The sequence below is a fragment of the Perca fluviatilis genome, chromosome 14 (assembly GCF_010015445.1).
Source record: "Perca fluviatilis chromosome 14, GENO_Pfluv_1.0, whole genome shotgun sequence".
In the NCBI taxonomy this organism is placed as follows: Eukaryota; Metazoa; Chordata; class Actinopteri; order Perciformes; family Percidae; genus Perca; species Perca fluviatilis.
This window is the reverse complement of record NC_053125.1, coordinates 4571551-4591691: the sequence shown is the minus strand read 5'-3', so window position 1 is coordinate 4591691 and position 20141 is coordinate 4571551. Positions and strand designations below refer to the sequence as shown.

Genomic DNA, 20141 nt, shown 5'->3' with positions numbered 1-20141 from the left:
GTGCGCGAGCACGGAAGGCTTGTATCATGTGGATGCGCAGACAGTGTTGTTGTCATTACTTAGAATTCCTCATGGGGGAGACAGAAACTATGCACTGTTGCTTTAAAATGACTGTTTTTGTCAATGGAGTCTGGTGGATTAAAAGAGAGCAAAATAACTGCTTCAGTTACATGGTGGAAAGGGCTTTCTGACAGATGACAAGGGTAAGGGGTAAAAATAGTTTAAATATGGTGTTAACTTAAACTGATATTGATTAACATATCTATCATATCATGTCCACAGCAATACATTGCTTACTGTAGCTTACTTTCTGCTTCTCCAAACAAGGGGGGGGGGCCATCGGCCATCCAAGTTACCGTACTGTCAACCCAGTCTCACGCCAGGTCGTGAAATAGTCACGTTATTTTGATTTATTGATACGTTTACAGGTCACGATTTTGACGTTTATTTCGTGTACATGTCATGAAATTTGAACGTGTACAGGTCACGATTTTCCAACCTGCTCTGAGGGACGCAACAACGGGGGAAATGAGGCGCCACACGCCGGCCACAACAACGGGACGGGTAGCCGGGCGCAGGGGCACACAACAACGGGGAAATGAAACGCCACAACAACGGGACGGTTGTGGTTAGGAAAAGAAGAACGGGGAAAGGAACCGTCACACGCAGGAGACGCCAACAACAACGGGACGGTTGTGGTTAGGAAGAGAATAATGAGGAAAGGAACTGCAACACGCGGGTCGCGATCCCCGGTCTCCGGGGTGAAAGTCCCGTGTTGTTTGACCCATCCACCACCCCGACCAACCTTCCTGCGCGGACTTTTGCCTTATCAATACTACTCGCTACCGTCATCGTTCTGTGATCACGAAATATGCTTCCCATTGAAATACATTGCTTTAAAATTCGTAATCACCACACGACAAAAAAACGACATTATCGTGTCCTGTCCACGACTCAATAGATTCAATAACGTGACCATATCACGAACTGCCATCTACTGAAGCAACGTCATCATACAGAAACCTACGTCAGGTCACGTGGGAAAGAGTTTTAACAAGGGCTTGGGAAAACACCATTTGACGCTAAAACATACTTCGACCAAAATGTGAACGTTTGGATTTAAATACATGAGGAACACTACTGCGAAGATACAGAATTATATTAAAACCTCACCAAAAAAAAACACATAAATAATGGAATCTGAATCTGAGTCCATAGGGAGTTGGGTTGGGAACCGGAGGGTTGCTGGTTCAAGTCCACGTACGGACCAAAGTACAGAGTGTGGACTGGTAGCTGGAGAGATGCCAGTCCACCTCCTGGGCACTGCCAAGAAAGGCACCCCCCCACCAACTGCTCAGGGCACTGGTCCAGCACTGGCAGCCCACTCACTCTGACATCTCTCCATGAATAGGTCCTGAGTGTGTGTGTAGTGATTTCTAACAGAGTGTAAATTGTAATTTCCCCAATGGGGATCAATAAAAAGTATAAATTAAATTCACTACTTTTTAAACTGAGGAAAAAGTCAGAATTTCTATCACAGGAAAAGTACGTCTGGCTGATTTCAGCAGTGTGTGCATGAAGTCTGTGTGTTCACATTTTTCTATGTATGAGTGTGAGTCTGCAAATACATGTTCCTCATTAAATCTGACCTGGAGACACAGCATGCCAAAGCTGTCACTCTCACACAGCTAGCTCTCATAATATAGTGACTGCAATTATCGGATATTTGAAATGAAAATTACAGTACTACAATATTCTCCTGCACCTACTGTAGGAATCACTCAGCACTCACATTTTACTGATGGTGGCAGCAAAAAAAAAACAGCTGCCATCATTATTGTAAAAAACATACTCCTAAACAGGTTTTTCCTCTTTGTGTTATGGAAGCAGTTTAAGGACAATATTGGCTTTGCGTGTAGGAAGGTTACCTTGTGAAGTGTGAAGAGTGATGTGTGCGAGCGGTACCTTAGGTTTAGGACAGGGGTACTGGAAGAGGTGGACTTTACAGAAGTCGTCAGCCACAGCCACCACCCTCTCACTGTGGGAGCGGCACAGGGCGTTGATGTCTGTGCCGTCTGAGCCCTCCAGCCACACACCTGGAACGCCACGGCGACACACGAAAAAATAACTAGGACCATGATCACACTTGGAGTCTCTATTTGACGAGAAAAAGTTTACTAGGGCAGCATTTTGGTTCCAAAAAGCAGCCAAGGGCGTCTATTTTTTATTTATTTATTTATTTATTTAACCCTTTGGTATGTCTTCCTGTCCACAGTGCAACTTTTAGTTTTTCTGGGTCAAAATAAAAACTTTGCAACCTTCATTTTGCGGACTTTTTGAAGCCGCGGGTTTTTTGGTAACATTTTATACCACATTCTGAAATTTCAAATGCTATAAATTTGAATAAAACACCCAAATTCAATCTAAGTAGTGAACTGATCATTCATTTAACTTATGAAGAGCGTTGTAGGGAACCATCCACGTTACTTTTTTGTCCACAACTCAAATATATTTAGTATATCCTGTTACAGAGGAGTGAAGAAACTAAAAATATTCACATTTAACAAGCTGGAATCAGACAATGTTTAATGATGATATGATTGAAATGGATTATCAAAATAGTTGCGGATAAATGTAATAGTTGAACCGATTAATCCTTGCAGCTCAAATAATAACAGCACATTATTTACGTGATAACACATGAAAGTAGAGTATCTCACCCATGACATGGAAGCCCAGCACACAGGTATAGGAGGCCCATTCTCTGTCTTTGCTCTCAAAGCGATTCCTCAGCAGTTTACACCCGGCTGCTATGTCCCCTGTCACAACCCATTCATGGTCAGTACACGGTAGATTGTCACGCTGTCTGAGGATTTACATACTAACTGATACTTACAGTAAAGGATCTCATAGTCGCCTGAATTAGACATTATGTACTTTCCATCTTTGGACCAATCCAGGTGAGTTATGAAGCTGGAGTGGCCCTGATTGGACAGATAAATAGGCAGTGTCACATAATGCCCTTCTGTAAAATGTTAAGAGGATAAGGAATTGTCAGCAAATCCCATGTTCACACTCAAAACCAACAATCTCAACACTTTCTGCCGTTCCTAGGGGAGTGGCGAGGGGTGGTGGGGGGTTTTGTTGTTGGAATGAATGAACAAATTACATCCTTTGTGTCTGATTGTCTTAAGGAAAAAAATCCAAAGAAAACTGTTTTACTTACTTTACTCAGATCTTTCGGTCAAACGTAGCAAATAGATATGCAATGCCCAGTGGAAAGGAGATGCATTAGCCTCAGGTCTTGGGTCAGGTTTAGGTCTCAAATTTGGCAGTTAAAGTTCAGCTGGGCCACACATGTATAGGCCAGGTTAAGTCTCAGACATAACACTTAAACAGCTTCATTTTTTAAAAGTCTATTATTTTCTAAAAAAAAAAAAGCTGGCCCACTGTAATTTTAAGTAAACACTACTCAAACAGGAAGAAATAGTGCATTTGTTTGGGACTATTTTCAGCGGCGGATTAATCCACATTTGGTGTTCTAGTGAGTATTTGGGGCAGTAGGGCGGTGAATGTGGGATTGAGTCAAAATAAACTGAAGTGTGTGTGTTCATGGTGATAAAGGAACATGTCACCCAGTGCAACAGTGTGGCTCACTGATGGTTTTTTTTAATTTTTGTGACAACAGTGGAGCTCTATGGCACAGAGGGAGAAGATCTATCAGGCTTTGACACACACACACACACACACACACACACACACACACACACACACACACACACACACACACACACACACACACACACACACACACACACACACACACACACACACACACACACACACACACACACACACACACACACACACACACAGTAGATACAGTCATTGTTGGTTTGGTTCTGCACATAATAAGCCAAAAAGAAAAATATAAAATAGATGCAGACTTATATCTAAAATCTGGCAACATTCTTTACTTTGTTCACAAAGAACTGAGTAGTTAGCATTAGCAGTGATGGACAGAACAGGCACCGAATAAAAAACGCTTTCAGAAAGTCAGACTTCACATAGAGAAAATCCAACAAATGGGGACATTTCGACTTGATGTTTAACTCACATTACATTTCCCGAAGCGGGTGTAGCGCCGGCCACTCTCGGTCACACTGTAGATGTAAATAAAGTTGTCATGGGATCCAACAGCAAGAAAGCTGCCATCTGAAAACACAAGAGGCCATTCATGCAGTTGGAGGGGATTTCCACAATATCTTTCTCTTTATTTTCATTCAGTGCATTGAAATGTAGTTTAGGCGGCTGTTTTGGCTTTGTCAAACACTGGCCTGTTCTTGTTGCATTATGATCATACTGAGAGTAGTTAGACATCTGACCTGGTGAGTATCTCATGACAGACAGCTGCTCGTTGCCATCAATGGACTCAGAGACTACCTCTCTGGTCCGCAGGTCAAGGACCATCCACCTGGGGGGGGGGAGGAGGAGAGATCCATCAGTAAAGACAACAGACTGGACAGCAGGCAGCTCTTCAGTCACATCTACTGTATGTAATGGCATAGACCAGGGGTCAGCAACATGCCACCATTGGCACGCAGTAGCTCAACCAATGGCTCATCAATAAGTGTGCAAGAGAGTTTTTTTGGAAATGTTCCAATTGGCATGCCAAATGACCTCTTTCACAGCCACTGGCAGGAGCACAGCCGGTTATTTACGGTAGTTTGACTTTTTTCCCCCCCCATCTGCATTCCGCAAAAGACCCGCTGTACTCTGCCTCTGATTGGCTAGTACTCATTGCCTTCTTCACAGAATGCGGCGTGAAGGAAAAAAAGAACACGGCCTGGCTTATTGCTGATATGGTACACATTAACAAGAACATTTTATAAATGGCACTTCATATTTAAAAGGTTGCCGACCCCTGGCATTGACTACATGCCTTCTCTTCAGTAAGAGCCTATTCAGACCAGAAGAAGCGACGTGGCGGTGGGAGTGTCACTGAAATGGCCCAATTGTCTGATGTTCTATTGTGTTATTTAACCCCCCCCCCCCGTAGCACAAGTAGACTCTATATTTAGCAATCATTGTTTTCCGTCAGATCGTTTATAGATCTCGACATTTCTGACCGCACTTGAAGGCAGCTTGGTAACACTTTACTTGAAGGTATCTACATAAGAATGACATGACATGACATGGTTAGGGTTCATGTGTCATGACACAGTCATGACACATGAACCCTAACCCTAACTCTAACAACAACCATAACATGTCATGACAAAAACATGTCATGACAAAAACTGAATGACACTTCCTAAAAGAAGCGTTATGCCATAAACGTTTATGACTTGTTTATAATGTTTATGACAGGTTCATGACAGTGTCATGTCACTCCTATGTAGATACCTTCAAGTAAAGTGTAACCGGCAGCTTCATTTCACGGAGAAAGAGAGAAAGAATAGAGATGGAGGGACTGTGCTTTGTTGTTGCAGGAAACAGTTAGCTATTAGACCAATTCCTGGACAGTAAAGTGCTTGTGTTTTTTTTACCCTCATAGTGATTAAATCTTTCATGTGACAGCGATAAAGGTAATGGCGTTTCCCGTTTCCTGTTTCCTCAAAAAGACTGACAAGTCTGATCTCCGGTTACATGATTGGCCACCGCAGGGTTAAGTTGGGTTGCGTTTCTCCAAAAGTTGACCGCCGCAGTTTACATGAATGCAGCCTAAATATAAAATAAGTTTCTTGCATTATACGGATAATTCAATATTTAGCTTTTTTTCTGAGAATGGGAAATTGACATCAACATTGTTTCTGCGTGTTAAAGCTGCACTTATGGATATTTCTATGTTAACAGTGGATCCAATGGCTGTGTGTCATGTGTCTCTTGTAGTGAATTATCAACACCTCTACAGTGAACTCTCAGCTCTCAGAGCTTTTTCCATCTGAACACTCCACTCTTAGAAAGAAAGTGAAGAAACATATTTCCCAAAGCTATTGCTATACTCCAAATGTGTGTGTCATTTTTGTTCATCATTTGAATACATATCTTTTCAGCTCATAGAGCCCAAAGATCCTCTATACTAAAGATTTCAGCATTTCAAGCAGCGCCAATGGTATGAAACACTTCCTGTCCCCTAATGGGGGCGTGGCCTCGTTTGAACGTGTAGTGAACGTCGTGCAGATGGATGAAAAGTTATATTTGTATAATTTATTAATATGTTCTTTTGCGGTAGATATGTACAGAGCTAAAAGACATATTTAGCATTAAGGAGATGTGTTGCCAGATCTCGCGAGAGTTTGGTCCTGAGACAGAAACAGGTCTAAACGTCTGATGCCGTTTTAGTGTCAGAATGTTCTGGAGATATGTGGCTTGTTGAAGAATGGGTCCAATATTTACTTTGGTGACTATGGGGCGAAAGAATCGCTCATAATCTGTGTTCACGGTCACGGCGTGGCAGTGCTGTATTACCTTCCTGTGCTGAGGCCGACTGAAACCACTGATCCATTTGGGCAGAAACCAGCACACAACCCATACTCCTGTCACACACACACACACACACACACACATTATGTGTGTCAGCACTGGAAGGAGTATCAATGTGTTTTATTCAAATATTATCGGACTGACATATCAAGGACTGTCAGTCCGCTGAGCAGGATGGGTGTGTCCTACCTCCAGGGTGATGCACCAGTCCAGCTTGTGTTCCTCTGCGTTCCACAAACACACCTGCCTGTCGTGGCCACAGGTGATGAAGATGCTCTGAGAGGGGTGGGTAGCCAGCCCCCACATCTCATCTACATGACCCTGAGACAGAGACACACACACACACACACACACACACACACATATACACACAGTGAAACAACAACAGCAGTTTTTATCTCAGTATCAATGCTAGTTCAATGTGCTTTTGTAGATATCCCATCAGCTTCACTGCAACCATACTGTATATGGTACAGTGTATTGTCTCTTGCATCACAAGCACACACTCTGCAGGTGTGAATGTCCCAAAAAGACATCCAAAACAAACAAATGTGTCCCTGACCACACTGTAGAACTTTTAGAGTGAAGTTTCTTATCTTATTTGTCTTCATCTGCCTCTCAACCCAGTTCCAGGCATATTATTATAAATGACCATTTATATATTAGTTGTGTGCTTTTTTTTCTCAGAGTTTAGGATTCACTTTCAGCTTCAAATGTTTGCTTCTCATCTACGATTTAGTTTTTCAAATTGACCAAAAAAAAAAAAAACAATGAACACGCTTTAAACACGTGGCTTATTTAAATGTCTATATGTTGTGCTTTATATTAAATATGAGTTTGTTACATACAGTAAGAGCAATCATGTTGTTCATTCTATCCAACATGTGAGCTTCTAGGGGCCTAGCAGGCCTTTAGACTTTGTGTTTGGGTTTTCTGTCTGGAAGTGGTTTCAGTTTAATCCAATGTGGCCAGGAAGCCAAATTCCAGCGGTCAGTAGAGACATTGCTAAAATGCATTCTGGTGCCAGCTGTTGCCTTTAATCTGTTGGATCTAAACAGACTGAATAAATGTGGATACAAGATACTCAGGGATGAATTAACATGTTCAAAGGACAAAAATGAGCCTCTGAGCCCCCTATTCCTCCCAATCGCTGTGTATTGTGTATTTGTCAAGTCATCCTCAATTGACCATCATGTACAGAGTATACAGTAAAAAAAAAGTCACGTATATCAGCGCAGCTATTTTTATACGCATGCGCACATATTTTGTGGGCCATAGATGTGTAAAGTGTTCATTTTTTTCTTGGACTGTGATGGGGATATTTTCAGTGAGGTAGCTAACTATGTGGGCTAAAAGAAGTGCAAAATAGACATGAACCTTGACGTGAAGCTCTTGGCCACTTTCGTTATTTTAAAGTTACCCTCACACGAAGAAAGGTTTGAGAACCCTGATCTAGACCGATAAATAAATAGCACTACTGGTAAGAGGATAATATGTATTTTTCATTTTTGGGGGGAACTGTCCCTTTTAAAGTTACAATCCTTAAGATTTCCATGAAATCAAACCCAATTTTTTTATACAATTCATGGTCAACATTTTCAATATTTGCATTCAGCGCTGACCATGATCATTCATTACAAAATGTGTCAACAATTCATCAGTGGATCAGTCTGAAATAGGTCAGCCGTTTGCAGCATTTAATCAGATCATAGTTGTTCATTACATGATGGAAAAAACGATTCATTATTCTAGATAACATAATAATTGACCAGCTCCTTGATTAAAACAATGTCAGTTTGTTTGGCTGCACTGTAAACAGGTACACCAGCTGCTCTTCTGTTGTATTTCTGAGTAGCTGCTCAAGGAGCGTTCGCTGTAGTATTAAACCACACTTGATGTTACCACCGTTCCCTTAATATTGGTATAGTACATACAAGATCTTTAAACGCTTTTAAAAACATATCAATGCTAATGTACAACTGAATTATTAACATACCTGCACTATGGCCACAAATCCGTCTGAGAAGGTGCCTCTGAGGATGGCATTGCGGGTTGTACCAACTAATAGTTCCTCCCCATCCACATCTGCAATGGTACGGACTGCTCCATATTTCTCTGGAATCTGGATACATAAATAAGCGCATTAACGCCTTTCCCTCTTGTTTGAATGGAACTTGACAGAGCCCTCCACCGGCAGCATCACACCCGGCACACATACAGCTGTGGTTCACCTCACACTCTCTCTCGGGTGCCAGGTCGGCGCTCCAGCGGACGATCTTACGGTCTTTCCCTCCTCCACTGAGCAGGGAGCCGCCCTGCAGGGTGCACAGGGTGAACACGCTGCCTTCATGGGCTCTGGTCTGTTTCATGATCTGGAAGGTCTCTGTGGGAAATTAAGCTGGTTTAGCAGTGAGTATGTTTACATGCATCTCTAATATTTCACTATTATTCAGAATATTAACATTTTATACAGGTCATGTAAACAGCATATTTAGTTGGGATTTTCCGAATAAGGCCTTTTTCAGAATATAGCATTTTCGCTAACACTTTACTTGTAGGTATCTACATAAGAGTGACATGACACTGTCATGAACACATGACACTGTCATGACACATTAACCCGAACCCTAACTTGTCATGACAAAAAACGAATGACACTGTCTGACAGAAACGTTTATGACTTGTTTATAATGTTTATGACACGTTCATGACAGTGTCATGTCACTCTTATGTAGATACCTTCAAGTAAAGCGTAACCGCATTTTTTGGGACATTCTGTTATTATTCAGGTTTCAGAAGCATGGACATGTATACAGCACATTCAGAATATGCGTTTCAATCATGGCAGTAAGATGGGCCGTTTTTCGGCAGTTTGCAGATGATCTGTTTTGGCGTTTTATTTGCCTGATAACCAATAAAGTTAATGAATTATAAAGTACACTACTTTGGCTACAGCTCTGTTGCCGGCCACTCTGCTTCGGTTTCACTCACCACTGAGTCTGACTTAATGTCCCCACCCCGACAACACCATCTAACTATCTTTTACTGGGGATAATGTTGAACATTTCTAATTTATTAAATAATCGCTTAAAGCATTTAAACAAAGTTTGGTGTTGGAGTTTATAACATTCCAATATCTTAATTTTGACTTAAAGATTTTCATTTTTTTTACAGTAAATGCAAAAATCGGTTATCGGTTTCATAAACTACTAATAAACGGCATGGGCCTTGGAAAAAAAACAGTATGGGTCGATCCCTACAGTTTACAGCTTCTTGCCTGTTTAAGGTCAGCTCTGTGCCTTGCTATGGTTGTTGTACACAAACCAACCAGCCAACAGTTTGCAGGCAGAGATGCAAAGGAGAAACACAGCTACTTTAAAACATTATCAGATTTTATAAATCATGTTTTTTAGGCCAGTAAGTCTATCATCAATGGGGATTTATATTTGTGATATATATGTTGGATTCATGTTAAGACTTTTTTTTTAACTTCAAAAATGAAGATTAATTTGGGCTCCCAATTTGGGATTAAATTTCTCTCCCCTTTCATGTCTTCACCTGTCCTATCAATAAAGGCCCAAAGAAATCTTTAAAATAAATACGATTAATATGGAGGCCCCCCTACATTGACTCTGAGGACCCCCTAGGGGTCCCGGACCCCCTGTTGAAGATCCCTGCTTTAGACCTTAGAGTGTATATTAATCTACAGCACTGACCTTTGGCTCCTTTGCCGAGCGTTTTGACGTCTGCGGCGGACTTTCCCCACGTCAGGATGTTTCCTTCAGAGTCCCCGGTGAGAACATCTCCAGTCAGACTGAACACAAAGCACTGGATGAACTTGGGCTTCTTGTATTTCTGAAAAGATTGTTTTTAGAACAATAATTTGATACACTGTTAGTATTGGTGTTAAAATAATAATATTTGCTTTACACATCTGAGCAGTTTACCTTTAAATCAGATGTACTTCTTAGATTAGTCTAGAATGTAAATGTCTCTTTTGGATGTGTATAATATTTGCATTCACGCCGTTACTCTCGGTCTTTCACTTCTCTTTCTTTATGTTCCTTGCTTCTCTGTTTGGCCTCAAACTGAGGAAGCTGCGAACTTCATTTTTTAGTGCTGACTCATGCTCAGACAATAAGGGAACTGAAGTGAATTGAAAGATACAGGATATTGGCAAAACGTTTGTTTGATGGGTTTTGTTGCTGTCAGGATAAAGTGACTGTGTCTTACTCCAAAGATGCCCTGTTTCTTGGTGAACTGTCCTGCGCTGAGCGTCCAGAAGTAGACGTGGGATTTGCCGCAGGTGATGATGTTGGCGCTTTCGCTTGGGTTAAACTCCACAGCGAACACAGCTTCGTTGGTATTCTAGAAACACAACACACACAAACACTTGTTCAGCACGGTTATAGATTTCGCTCCTCTGGCAAAAAAATCCCGGTATTTTTGGGAGGAACATGGGGGCTTAATTTCTTATAAAGAGGACGTTAGGAGTCAAATCAATCTTCAAAACATCTTAGCCAGAGACTGGTAGTGCTGTAACAATTCCAAATGTTGCTGTACAACTAATTGTCTCAGAAATAATTGCGATTAAACAAAGAAAAAATGCAATTTCATAAAAATAAAAAAAAATGTGCAAATTGTCTAATAATTGTTACAGGTCTAGAGAATGTTCAAGGAAATGAAGGTTCCGGACCCAACTGTTGTGTTAAATGACGTGCGTCAGTCAAGTCTTTGTCCCACTCTGAATCTAGACGGTCTTTGACCTTCCTTTCTGAGGAAATTTGATTTCAATGCTTCTGTAACCGGTCTGTCCAACTGGCACTTGCAGGCTACACAACTTGCTTTGTGAAATAAGGAAAAGGACAACTTCTCTGGCGGTCAGGAAATTAATTTGTTACCTGGACAGAGAAATAGAACATCAAATGCAGTATAATGAGCAGGCTTTTTTTTTTTACATTCGTGACACTTTGGTTGAGCCTCCACCCCAGGTACCAGGGTTCGATTCCGACCTGTGGCCCTTTTGCTGCATGTCTTTCCCCCCTCTCTCTCAACTTTCCTGTCTACAACTGTCCATCAATTAAAAGGCCAAAATGCCCCAAAAAATAATCTTAATAAAAAATTTAAAAAGGAGCACTCCCAGGTTTCCTCATTAAGACAATGCTGTTAAAATGAACACATGCTTGACATAGTATGCATAACATGTTATGTTGCCTGTTTGTACGTCCAGCTGATGCGGAGCAACCTCAGCATTCACTTGGAGTCGTGTTTGTGTACAATGGGTTTAACTGGAACAGTTTGTAACAGGTCGTAACAGTTTCTTCCCCTCTGCAGACAGCCTCACCAACAAGGCCCCGGACCCCCACTAACGCAGACTCTTGAGTTCACATGACTGTAAAAACAATTGCAGGACAGTCGCTTACTATCTGGTAAAGTCAGTGGAACAGGTGAGGATCATGTTGTCAGCAGGGTTGGGTACCGAAACCTGGTTCCACTATGGACCGGTAGGAATCGGACCGGATTAGAACGCAAATTTCGCAAAAATGTGTCGACTGAAATATTTTCCCTCGGTCGCTCCGAAACGGACGTAAAAATATCACACTTTCTCTGTAGTCTACCATTAGCTAGCTACCGTAAATGTAGGCTGCTTTTAAAATGCCATATTTTCCCTCTGGGCTCACCAAAACGGACAGAAAGCATGTTAACCATTCACTGCACATGATCGCTAGTAAACATATTACATCTTTGATGTCATTTTTCAGTTTTTCAAGAATCGGTTTAGGAATCGGAACCCGTTTTAAAAGTATTCGACATCGGAATCGTAAAAATCCAAATGATACCCAACCATAGTTGTCAGTAGCCTACCGGTCACAAACCGGCTCTGTAGTGAACCACACGGTAACGTTCAAATAAAATGAATAAAAATGAAAATACCAAGCGCTTTGCTTTGGTTCTACAGCCTGCAAATTCAAACTCAGCCTCCTTTCCAGCCCTGAACCCAATGTGTACACTACTGGACCTGTTCAGGACCACATGACAGCCAAAGTTAGGCAGTTGTTTGCCAACAATGTAGCATGTTAGTCGCAACAACGTCATAACGCGCTAAGGTGATAATATATCCGATTTTTTTCTGCTTGTTCAGCTGCCCAGATGTAGTAAAAAAAAACAAAAAACAATGGCAGCTTTAAGTTAAATTTGAATATTGTCATATTTTATAAAAGAACCCCAAAGATCTATGAAGGATTTTATTTTCTGGAGGTGCCTTCTGCTGCCAGGCGCAGAAACACAAAATGCACACACACAGTCCCAGTGGCAGGTCTTTGGTGACCATGTGTACAGTAAGTACAGAAAGTACAGAAGGATCATTTCTACACAAAAAGCCCCATTCATGGCTGTGCTGTAAAGTGGCATATGGACTATTCCACTGCCTTGGAGATGGGAGGTGGGGGGTATAATTATCTGGTTCCTGGTGGATGAACTCGTGTGTTTGTACAGCGTGGGTCAGCGCTGAGCTGCCCCTCCCACACTGAACCATGTACGCTGGACGCTAGGATCCATAAAACACAAGTTCTCACACAAGCCCATTACATTTGGAGAGTCGAGAGGATATGCACCCGCCTATGCATTCCCACTGCTGCATTAGAGATCTCACACACACACACACACACACACACACACACACACACACACACACACACACACACACACACACACACACACACACATATACATACAGCTGGACAAATTCACTGTGTAAAATATTTACACTGTTGCCATGGCAGCCATGCTGAAATTGCCCTCGGGGAAGTTGAGGCGTTTTGGGATAAAAGCCCGTAAAAGCATAGCAGAGACACCACCGCCATCTTTCTCCCCTTAATCTCTCCAAACAGAGCTTCTTTATAAAGAGCATCTACACAGCCAGCATGCAGCCACGCTGGGCTTCTGGCTGTAGGAGGGCCTAATCTGTTACTGCGTCCACATTAGGCAGCCTGGCTGACTCTCATGATTTCAGTTGAAGGATTTCATTGTTTCTGTAGAGGGATTATGAAACCCTGCAGTGACTGATTATTTGATGAATGTCAGATGACGTAAAAGTTTCTCAAATCGTGAAAGCGTATCACCCTAAAGGAGTCACAACTGTCAAAAACAAAACCTGTTAAAAGGACAAGTCCAACGTTTTGGGAACGAGAGTAGTTTGTTGCTCAGAGTCATCTGTGATGGACAACACCAGTTTAACGTGTGTGTAAAGAGATGCAGGCGGTTCAGAACATGTTTAGCCTAGCTTAGCTCAAATTCTGAAAGCAGGGAGAAACCGCTAGCTCAGGCTATGTTCGCACTTGGAGTCTTTTTTGACAAGAAAAAGAGGACGTGCACTTTTGTAGTAAAAAAAAACAACAAAAAAACAAGCTGTCAGCGTTTTGGTTCCAAAAAGCAGCCAAGAGTGTCTTTTGTTGCTATAACAACAGCTACGGCTACAGTATCCTAGAGTGCTATGTGCTAACGTTAGATAAACAAAGCAGTGGAGCGAGCTAGAGAAAGAACAGAGAGAGAAAGCTGTGCTACTAACGTTACATAGAACAAAGGGAGTTCTCTGTACAGGGAGCACCCGCTCATATCATATAACTCACTGTGCTCCGACTCAATTTTTTCTTGTTGTCATGGAAACGACATGTCTGGCTACTCCGCTTGTCATTGGTCGGCTTTAAAAAAAGCGTTTGACGTACTTCAAAAAGACGCCCTGAGCTGCAGATAAAAAGTCGGCGGTGGTGTTTAAAGAAGCGCTGAAAAAAGTGCTCACGACAAAAACACCTTTTTTATTTTATTTTTTGGCGGGGGGGGGAGCAGAAATCGTTTTATTGATGCGTTTTGCAACTGCCTCGATCGGTTAGTTTGTTTGCGTTATTGTGTGACTTTGGTGTTTTGAAGAGGTTAGTTCGGATTCACCAAAATATAAAAAGGTACACAAACAAACTAACAGGTTCGAGGCAGCGGTAGAACAGCAACTCCCGTGTTCTGCAAGGTAAAATGACTGTTTTTGTCAAAGGAGTCTGGTGGCTTTGAAGAGATTAGAGCAGAGTAACCCAATTTCCTAACAGACAAGATGAAGAATGTTAACAGTATTCCTGCTTTGAATAAAGCTGGTGATAATAACTAGTCTTATCATTGTAAAGAGTTGAGATTTCTTGCCTGTTTACACCTGACTGTTCTTTACCTTGACCTCCGCATGCTTGGTCCCCTTGTTGCAGTCCCACACTGACAGCATGTGCTCATTAGAGTCGTCGATCACACACAGGAACGCTCCAGAATCCTTAAAAAACAACACCCGGAACAAAGAAACAACGTCAAAGTCAAGTCAAGTCATGTCATACTCACCACCCGGCTGCTTTCACTTGCTCTTCCCCCCCACCCCACATAAATACTGTTGTCATTCACTTAATATTTATAAATAAATAAAGAAATATTTATATAAAATCGCTTCTAATTTTCTTTTTGTCCATGTTAAGCTACCATCAATAAAACTCAACACTTCCAGCAAGAAAGTAAAGGCTTGATGTAGGGATAGACCGAGTGTCGGCTGTGGCCAATTATCTTTTGCAGATTAACTCTATCGGCATTTTATTTGCCTGATAACCAATAAAGTTAATTCATTAAAAAGTGTTCTACATTGGCTCGGCTACGGCTCTGTGTCTGTCCCTCTGACGGCAGCTTCACTGCGATCTAAAAAATGAGACATAATTATTACATGATCTGTTGCAAAGTGTTATCAGCAGAATGGTGGATATAACATGATTGCCTGTGATGAACATGACTGTTGTTGGACTGATAAGTTTAGTGCTGTGGAAATGTACATCAAACTGAATTGATGGAGACAGGTAATTGTGATGCATTAGCATCAGCCCGCTTCTCATAAAGGCCTGCTTCTCCCTGAGGTTGAGGTAAATCCTTTATAAATAACTATTTGAGAATCTACGAGTGTCGCATCGCAATCAACTCACAGCAAAGGAGAAGGCAACTAATCCCACCCCCCTCTGGAAGGTTCCCAGGCCGATCTGCTGCAGGGTGACCAGGGTGATGGAGTCCCAAATATGAACACAAGGCTGCAGGGGCTAACACACATACACAGACACACACAAAAATAAGCAGTGAAAAATATTTTTAGTAAACAAAAAAAAACTTAACTGAAACTGTATTGCCAGGTTAAAAAACTAATAAAAGCTACATAAAAAAAAAATGAACAAATTATTTGACTTTTAGTTTTTTACAGAAACCATACGCACTGGACATGAGATGTAAATGTAATGGGATGGACTGTATTTATATAGAGCCTTTCTAGTCTTAACAACTACTCAAATCAGTTTGTGCTATGTGATGTTACATGCAGTGTAAAATTTAAAGCTATAGTGCGTAGTTTCTGTTTCCCTCAGAAGAGGTAATTATCTTTACTCGAGTTTCTGCGAGCGAGATGCGCCGGACAACACAATCTTCTGAACATAGCCATCCTGAGACACACAGAGAGAATTGTGTGGAGCTGATAGTCTTAATTAGCTTTGTAGCAACTCTTTTGGCAATTGAATGTAACGGACTAAACTAAAATGAAATTGAAAAGTCAAAAATAAAATAAAAACTAATTAAAAAATGTAAACTATAATAACCATGACACACACACATTACTTACATAGTTATAGCTACCACTACCTGGTATGTTGAGCCAAAATGCAAGAACATTTTTACAGACGGGATATACGCAGCCAAAGAAATAAAATAAAGTGGAGCAAAACACGGTTTATCTGCATGAGGGTTAGGTTCTTTACAATGAGAGGTCTGACTTATGCGTATGCATTAATGCTGTTTGTGTTCAGAAATACAGTATATAGCATTTAACCCTTGTGTTGTCCTCGGGTCAAATCTGACCCATTTTCAAAAAGTTTCTATATCCGAAATTTGGGTTTCTTTCAACCAAACTGTCAAAAGTAAAATAAATGATCAGTTAACTACTTCCATTGAATGTGGGTGTTTTATTCAATTTTATAGCATTTACATTTTTTTTTATAAAAGAACGTTAAACAAAAAAAAGTAAAAAAAAAGTAAAAAAATAAATAAATAAAAAAAATCGACAAAAACATTGGGAAAAGTTAAAAAATAAAAAAACGTTGAAAAAAGTGACAAAAACATCAGGGGAAAAGTGGCAAAAAAAAATTGACAGAAAAACAAAAAGTTTATGGTTGACGGGAAGACAACACAAGGGTTAAAGATGTGAATATAGTATAGTAGATCAAAGTGTATCTGACTGGCATCCCAGCAGTAGTCACCTTGCCGTCTTTATCCACCCCAGACATCTGGCCAGACGCCATGCGCACCTTGTCAGGATGGAGGGTCAGACTGCAGGAAGAACAAACATTATTTAACCATATAACCAAAATAGGTTGTAAAGCGCATTTAGACAAAATTTTAAATTCAAAATTCAAAGCAAGCTTGCTACCTAACTACATCCATGAAAAATAGAGTCAGAAAAATGTTTACATAGAGGCAAAAAGCATGGAGGAGACTGGTGCAGCTGGACAAGTTGGTGTAAGTCAATTTACCAAAATAATAATAATATAATAACTCTTAAATCTACATATGTCTTCTAAAGTCATGAAAAACCTGCACGTAGAAACTGCTAAAATGGTGTGAAGATGGTGTCTGCGCAATGGATACAACTAACATGAACACTATTTCAGACTGTATAATTCATTCTGATTATCAGGGTACCCCAAAAAGCCGAAAAAGCCGATATTCAGCACTTTAACATTATAGACATTGTATAATTTTAAATCCAATGTGCTGGAGAAAACAAAGACATAAAGAGAGTGTCACTGCCTAAACAATTAGGGACTGCACTGTAGGAACCGTTGTACTGTAGCTCACCCCAAAGCCTTTGAGTGCCACTTATAAAACGTAGTAAGTTCCCCATTTTTTCAGTAATATTTGGCTTCCATATATCACTGGGGGCAAAGTAATATATCTGTCACAAACCCCCATTGCTTTTATTTTTATCATTAATTCCAATTCTCATATATGCATGCCAAAACCATGAAACTGGCGAGGGCTCCAAGCCAGAAATTGGATCCAATTTCCCTGTGATTCCTCTGCTTCTGGGTTCCAAAGGTTGGTGAAAACATTATTTATGTGCACTAGAAAATTTGGCATTTGACTTTTCATTCATTTGTCCAAAAACACTCATACTGAATACATTTAAAAAAACAAAACAAACATAGCTCTATAATAAATTGTAGTTGGTATGAGATTAGTGTAGAAAATGTAGAATTGGGTTTATCCCATTGAGTACATGTGTGTGTCTATGTCTTGACTGTCAGCTAACAATCCAAAATAAGTCTCATTATTTGGTCAGGTTGCTTATATTCATGGCTTCATGTTGAGAGCCTGGCAGTTTGAAATTGGGAATCAGGCATTTTATTTCCCATATGGTATTTGCATAACGCCAGTTATCGAGCAGTAGGGAAGTCCCTTGCCTCGGAGACCTGATATGAACTTGTATCCTTATTATCTTAGCTGTCAAGAGAGTCATCAGATCATATCTCTTCTTTGAGCGGAGTTATATTTCGTGCACTTTTGTATCTTAAGTGGTTTAGAGACATGTGGTAACATGCCAGCGTGCTGATCGCCTCCCAAATCTCTAATACACAAAGTGAATACTGGAACTGCCTCCAGCAGCCATATGAACACCGGGCTTGAGATTTGGGTTAAAAATAACTCTTTTTATTTGCCCTGGGCGTGTTGTTACCTCTGAACAGGGCTAAATGGACTTTAAAATGTTGTAACAGGTTCTAACGGCTGTAATTATTTAAATATGTTTTAATAGATTTTAGTGTTATAACAAGTTTTTAACCCTTTGAACCCAAGACTATTTTTGATTTTGATTTTCACGCCCTTTATTTACAGGCTTATGGCATAGTCACTACTAGTCTGGATCAATGGAAGCACATTTCCAGGATAACGCCTGACATTCCTTCCTCTCTGTGTCACGATTGTGGGTTTCTGACGTTGTTGTTGCTGAAAACGGTGTTCTTTTGCTCTGTATCAAATGTCTTATGGTCATGATTCATCTCCTAGCTGGTTGACTTAGTTCCAGGCTTAAAACTCTTTATAAAAGCATTTTCTGAAATGTCAGCGGAGCAATTGAACGGGTAAAATTACTTCCTGTACCAGAGCGATGCAAAACATGGGCGGTCACTGTTGAGCTCTATTTGCCAGAGATTGTCAGAGACTGTTTCCAGTTTTTAGGCTATGTGTGTTTATTTGGATCTCATCTATAGATGCAGATGATATAAAATTGTCTTCCACTGACCAGCGGACACAATCTGTGTGTTTTTGATAGTGGCGTTGTGTGCGGTTGTTGATGTGGTAAAGCACAACCACACAGGCGATGAAGTACACTGCCTCGCCCGTTGGAAGGAAGTACAGGTTGGCCCGGCAGTCCCGTCCCCGGTACCCATAGCTGGCCGGACTGGGTCAAGGGGACATTCATGTTAATCATTGGTCCATTTCACTTATTAACAGGAGCAGTTCACCAAACAATGAAATGTTGTGATTATCGACTAATTTGCACATTAAAACTTGAGTTTGTATGAATATTTTGCTGATATTGAATACAAAATGACACTACTGTCCCTCTAAACACATGGCACCCACCGCTTACAGTTCATCTGTGGTTAATGCTGCTCTCACACACACTAGACTATTAAAGAGACACTTTCCAACACAGACAGTGTGGCTTGAATCCAGAAAATGAGCACACAGTGAAATCATCACTGTCTGAATGTAACATACGCCTCATAAATGTGGACAAGAGGCCGAACACATGCTGTGGCAATCTGGAAGGATACACCCAGTCCAGCTCCAGTCTCTCAGAGGGCGGCTCCATCTTCAGGTCTTCATAGTTGTGGATGTTAGTGGGGATGTACATGGTGATGGGCCGACCTCGGATGAACATTTTGATTGACATTTCTGGAAGACAAACGCAGCAGAGGACCAGTAACGTAGCGATAATACACAGAGAGGCAGACAAAGACAAGTGTTTTACTGTTTATTTTATCCTGTATCCTCATCCTTCTTCCTTTCTCCACCACCTATTAAAAACATCGGTCTCTTTAGCCGCTAAATGCTCCACTGTGTTCACCAGCTAGTCTCTAACTGTGTCAGCTGTTTGCTGCTGTAAACAGCTGCCTGCTGCGTCTGAAAAAGATGCTGTGAGAGTGAACCAAAGCCGTAAAGTTATGGACCGGACGGCTAACCAATGAGCTGAATCTCACAACAAAGCTTGGTAAAGCTGAGAGCGAGAGATTCTCTGAACATTGTCCAGAGTTCATAGTTGTGGTGGACTGACCGACTGATCTTGTTATCCATGGTTTGAAAACAATATAGTGTGTGTAAAATGTGATTAATGATTATTTAGGCCACTTGGAGACCCAACAATTCGCCCTGCGACCGCAGCGAGGAAAAAATTTGGCACAAACCTCAGACAGAACCTGTGTGATCATTCAATTGTAGTTATACAAAGAGTTTATACTGGCAACTAAACTTATCTCACCGTATAAAGTTGTTTCAGTCAACGTGTTCGCACAGAGACAGAGCAACGTTACCATCCTATTGTA

General features: G+C 41.0%; 1 protein-coding gene across 2 annotated transcripts in view; it reads right to left on the bottom strand.

Moving 5' to 3' along the window:
* Nucleotides 1-20141, bottom strand: part of eml3 (EMAP like 3) — a 65723-nt gene that overhangs the window by 2729 nt on the left and 42853 nt on the right. For both annotated transcript variants that reach the window (XM_039823545.1, XM_039823546.1), the window contains 16 exons: nt 19374-19494; nt 18836-18985; nt 16797-16866; nt 15483-15593; nt 14699-14794; nt 10720-10854; nt 10203-10341; nt 8718-8869; nt 8483-8608; nt 6676-6807; nt 6472-6539; nt 4386-4474; nt 4118-4215; nt 2897-2984; nt 2721-2819; nt 1966-2096 (listed from right to left, as the gene is read on the bottom strand). In XM_039823545.1, coding sequence (XP_039679479.1) covers nt 1966-2096; nt 2721-2819; nt 2897-2984; nt 4118-4215; nt 4386-4474; nt 6472-6539; nt 6676-6807; nt 8483-8608; nt 8718-8869; nt 10203-10341; nt 10720-10854; nt 14699-14794; nt 15483-15593; nt 16797-16866; nt 18836-18985; nt 19374-19494 — 1805 coding nt within the window. The remainder of the gene's footprint in view (nt 1-1965; nt 2097-2720; nt 2820-2896; nt 2985-4117; nt 4216-4385; nt 4475-6471; nt 6540-6675; nt 6808-8482; nt 8609-8717; nt 8870-10202; nt 10342-10719; nt 10855-14698; nt 14795-15482; nt 15594-16796; nt 16867-18835; nt 18986-19373; nt 19495-20141) is intronic.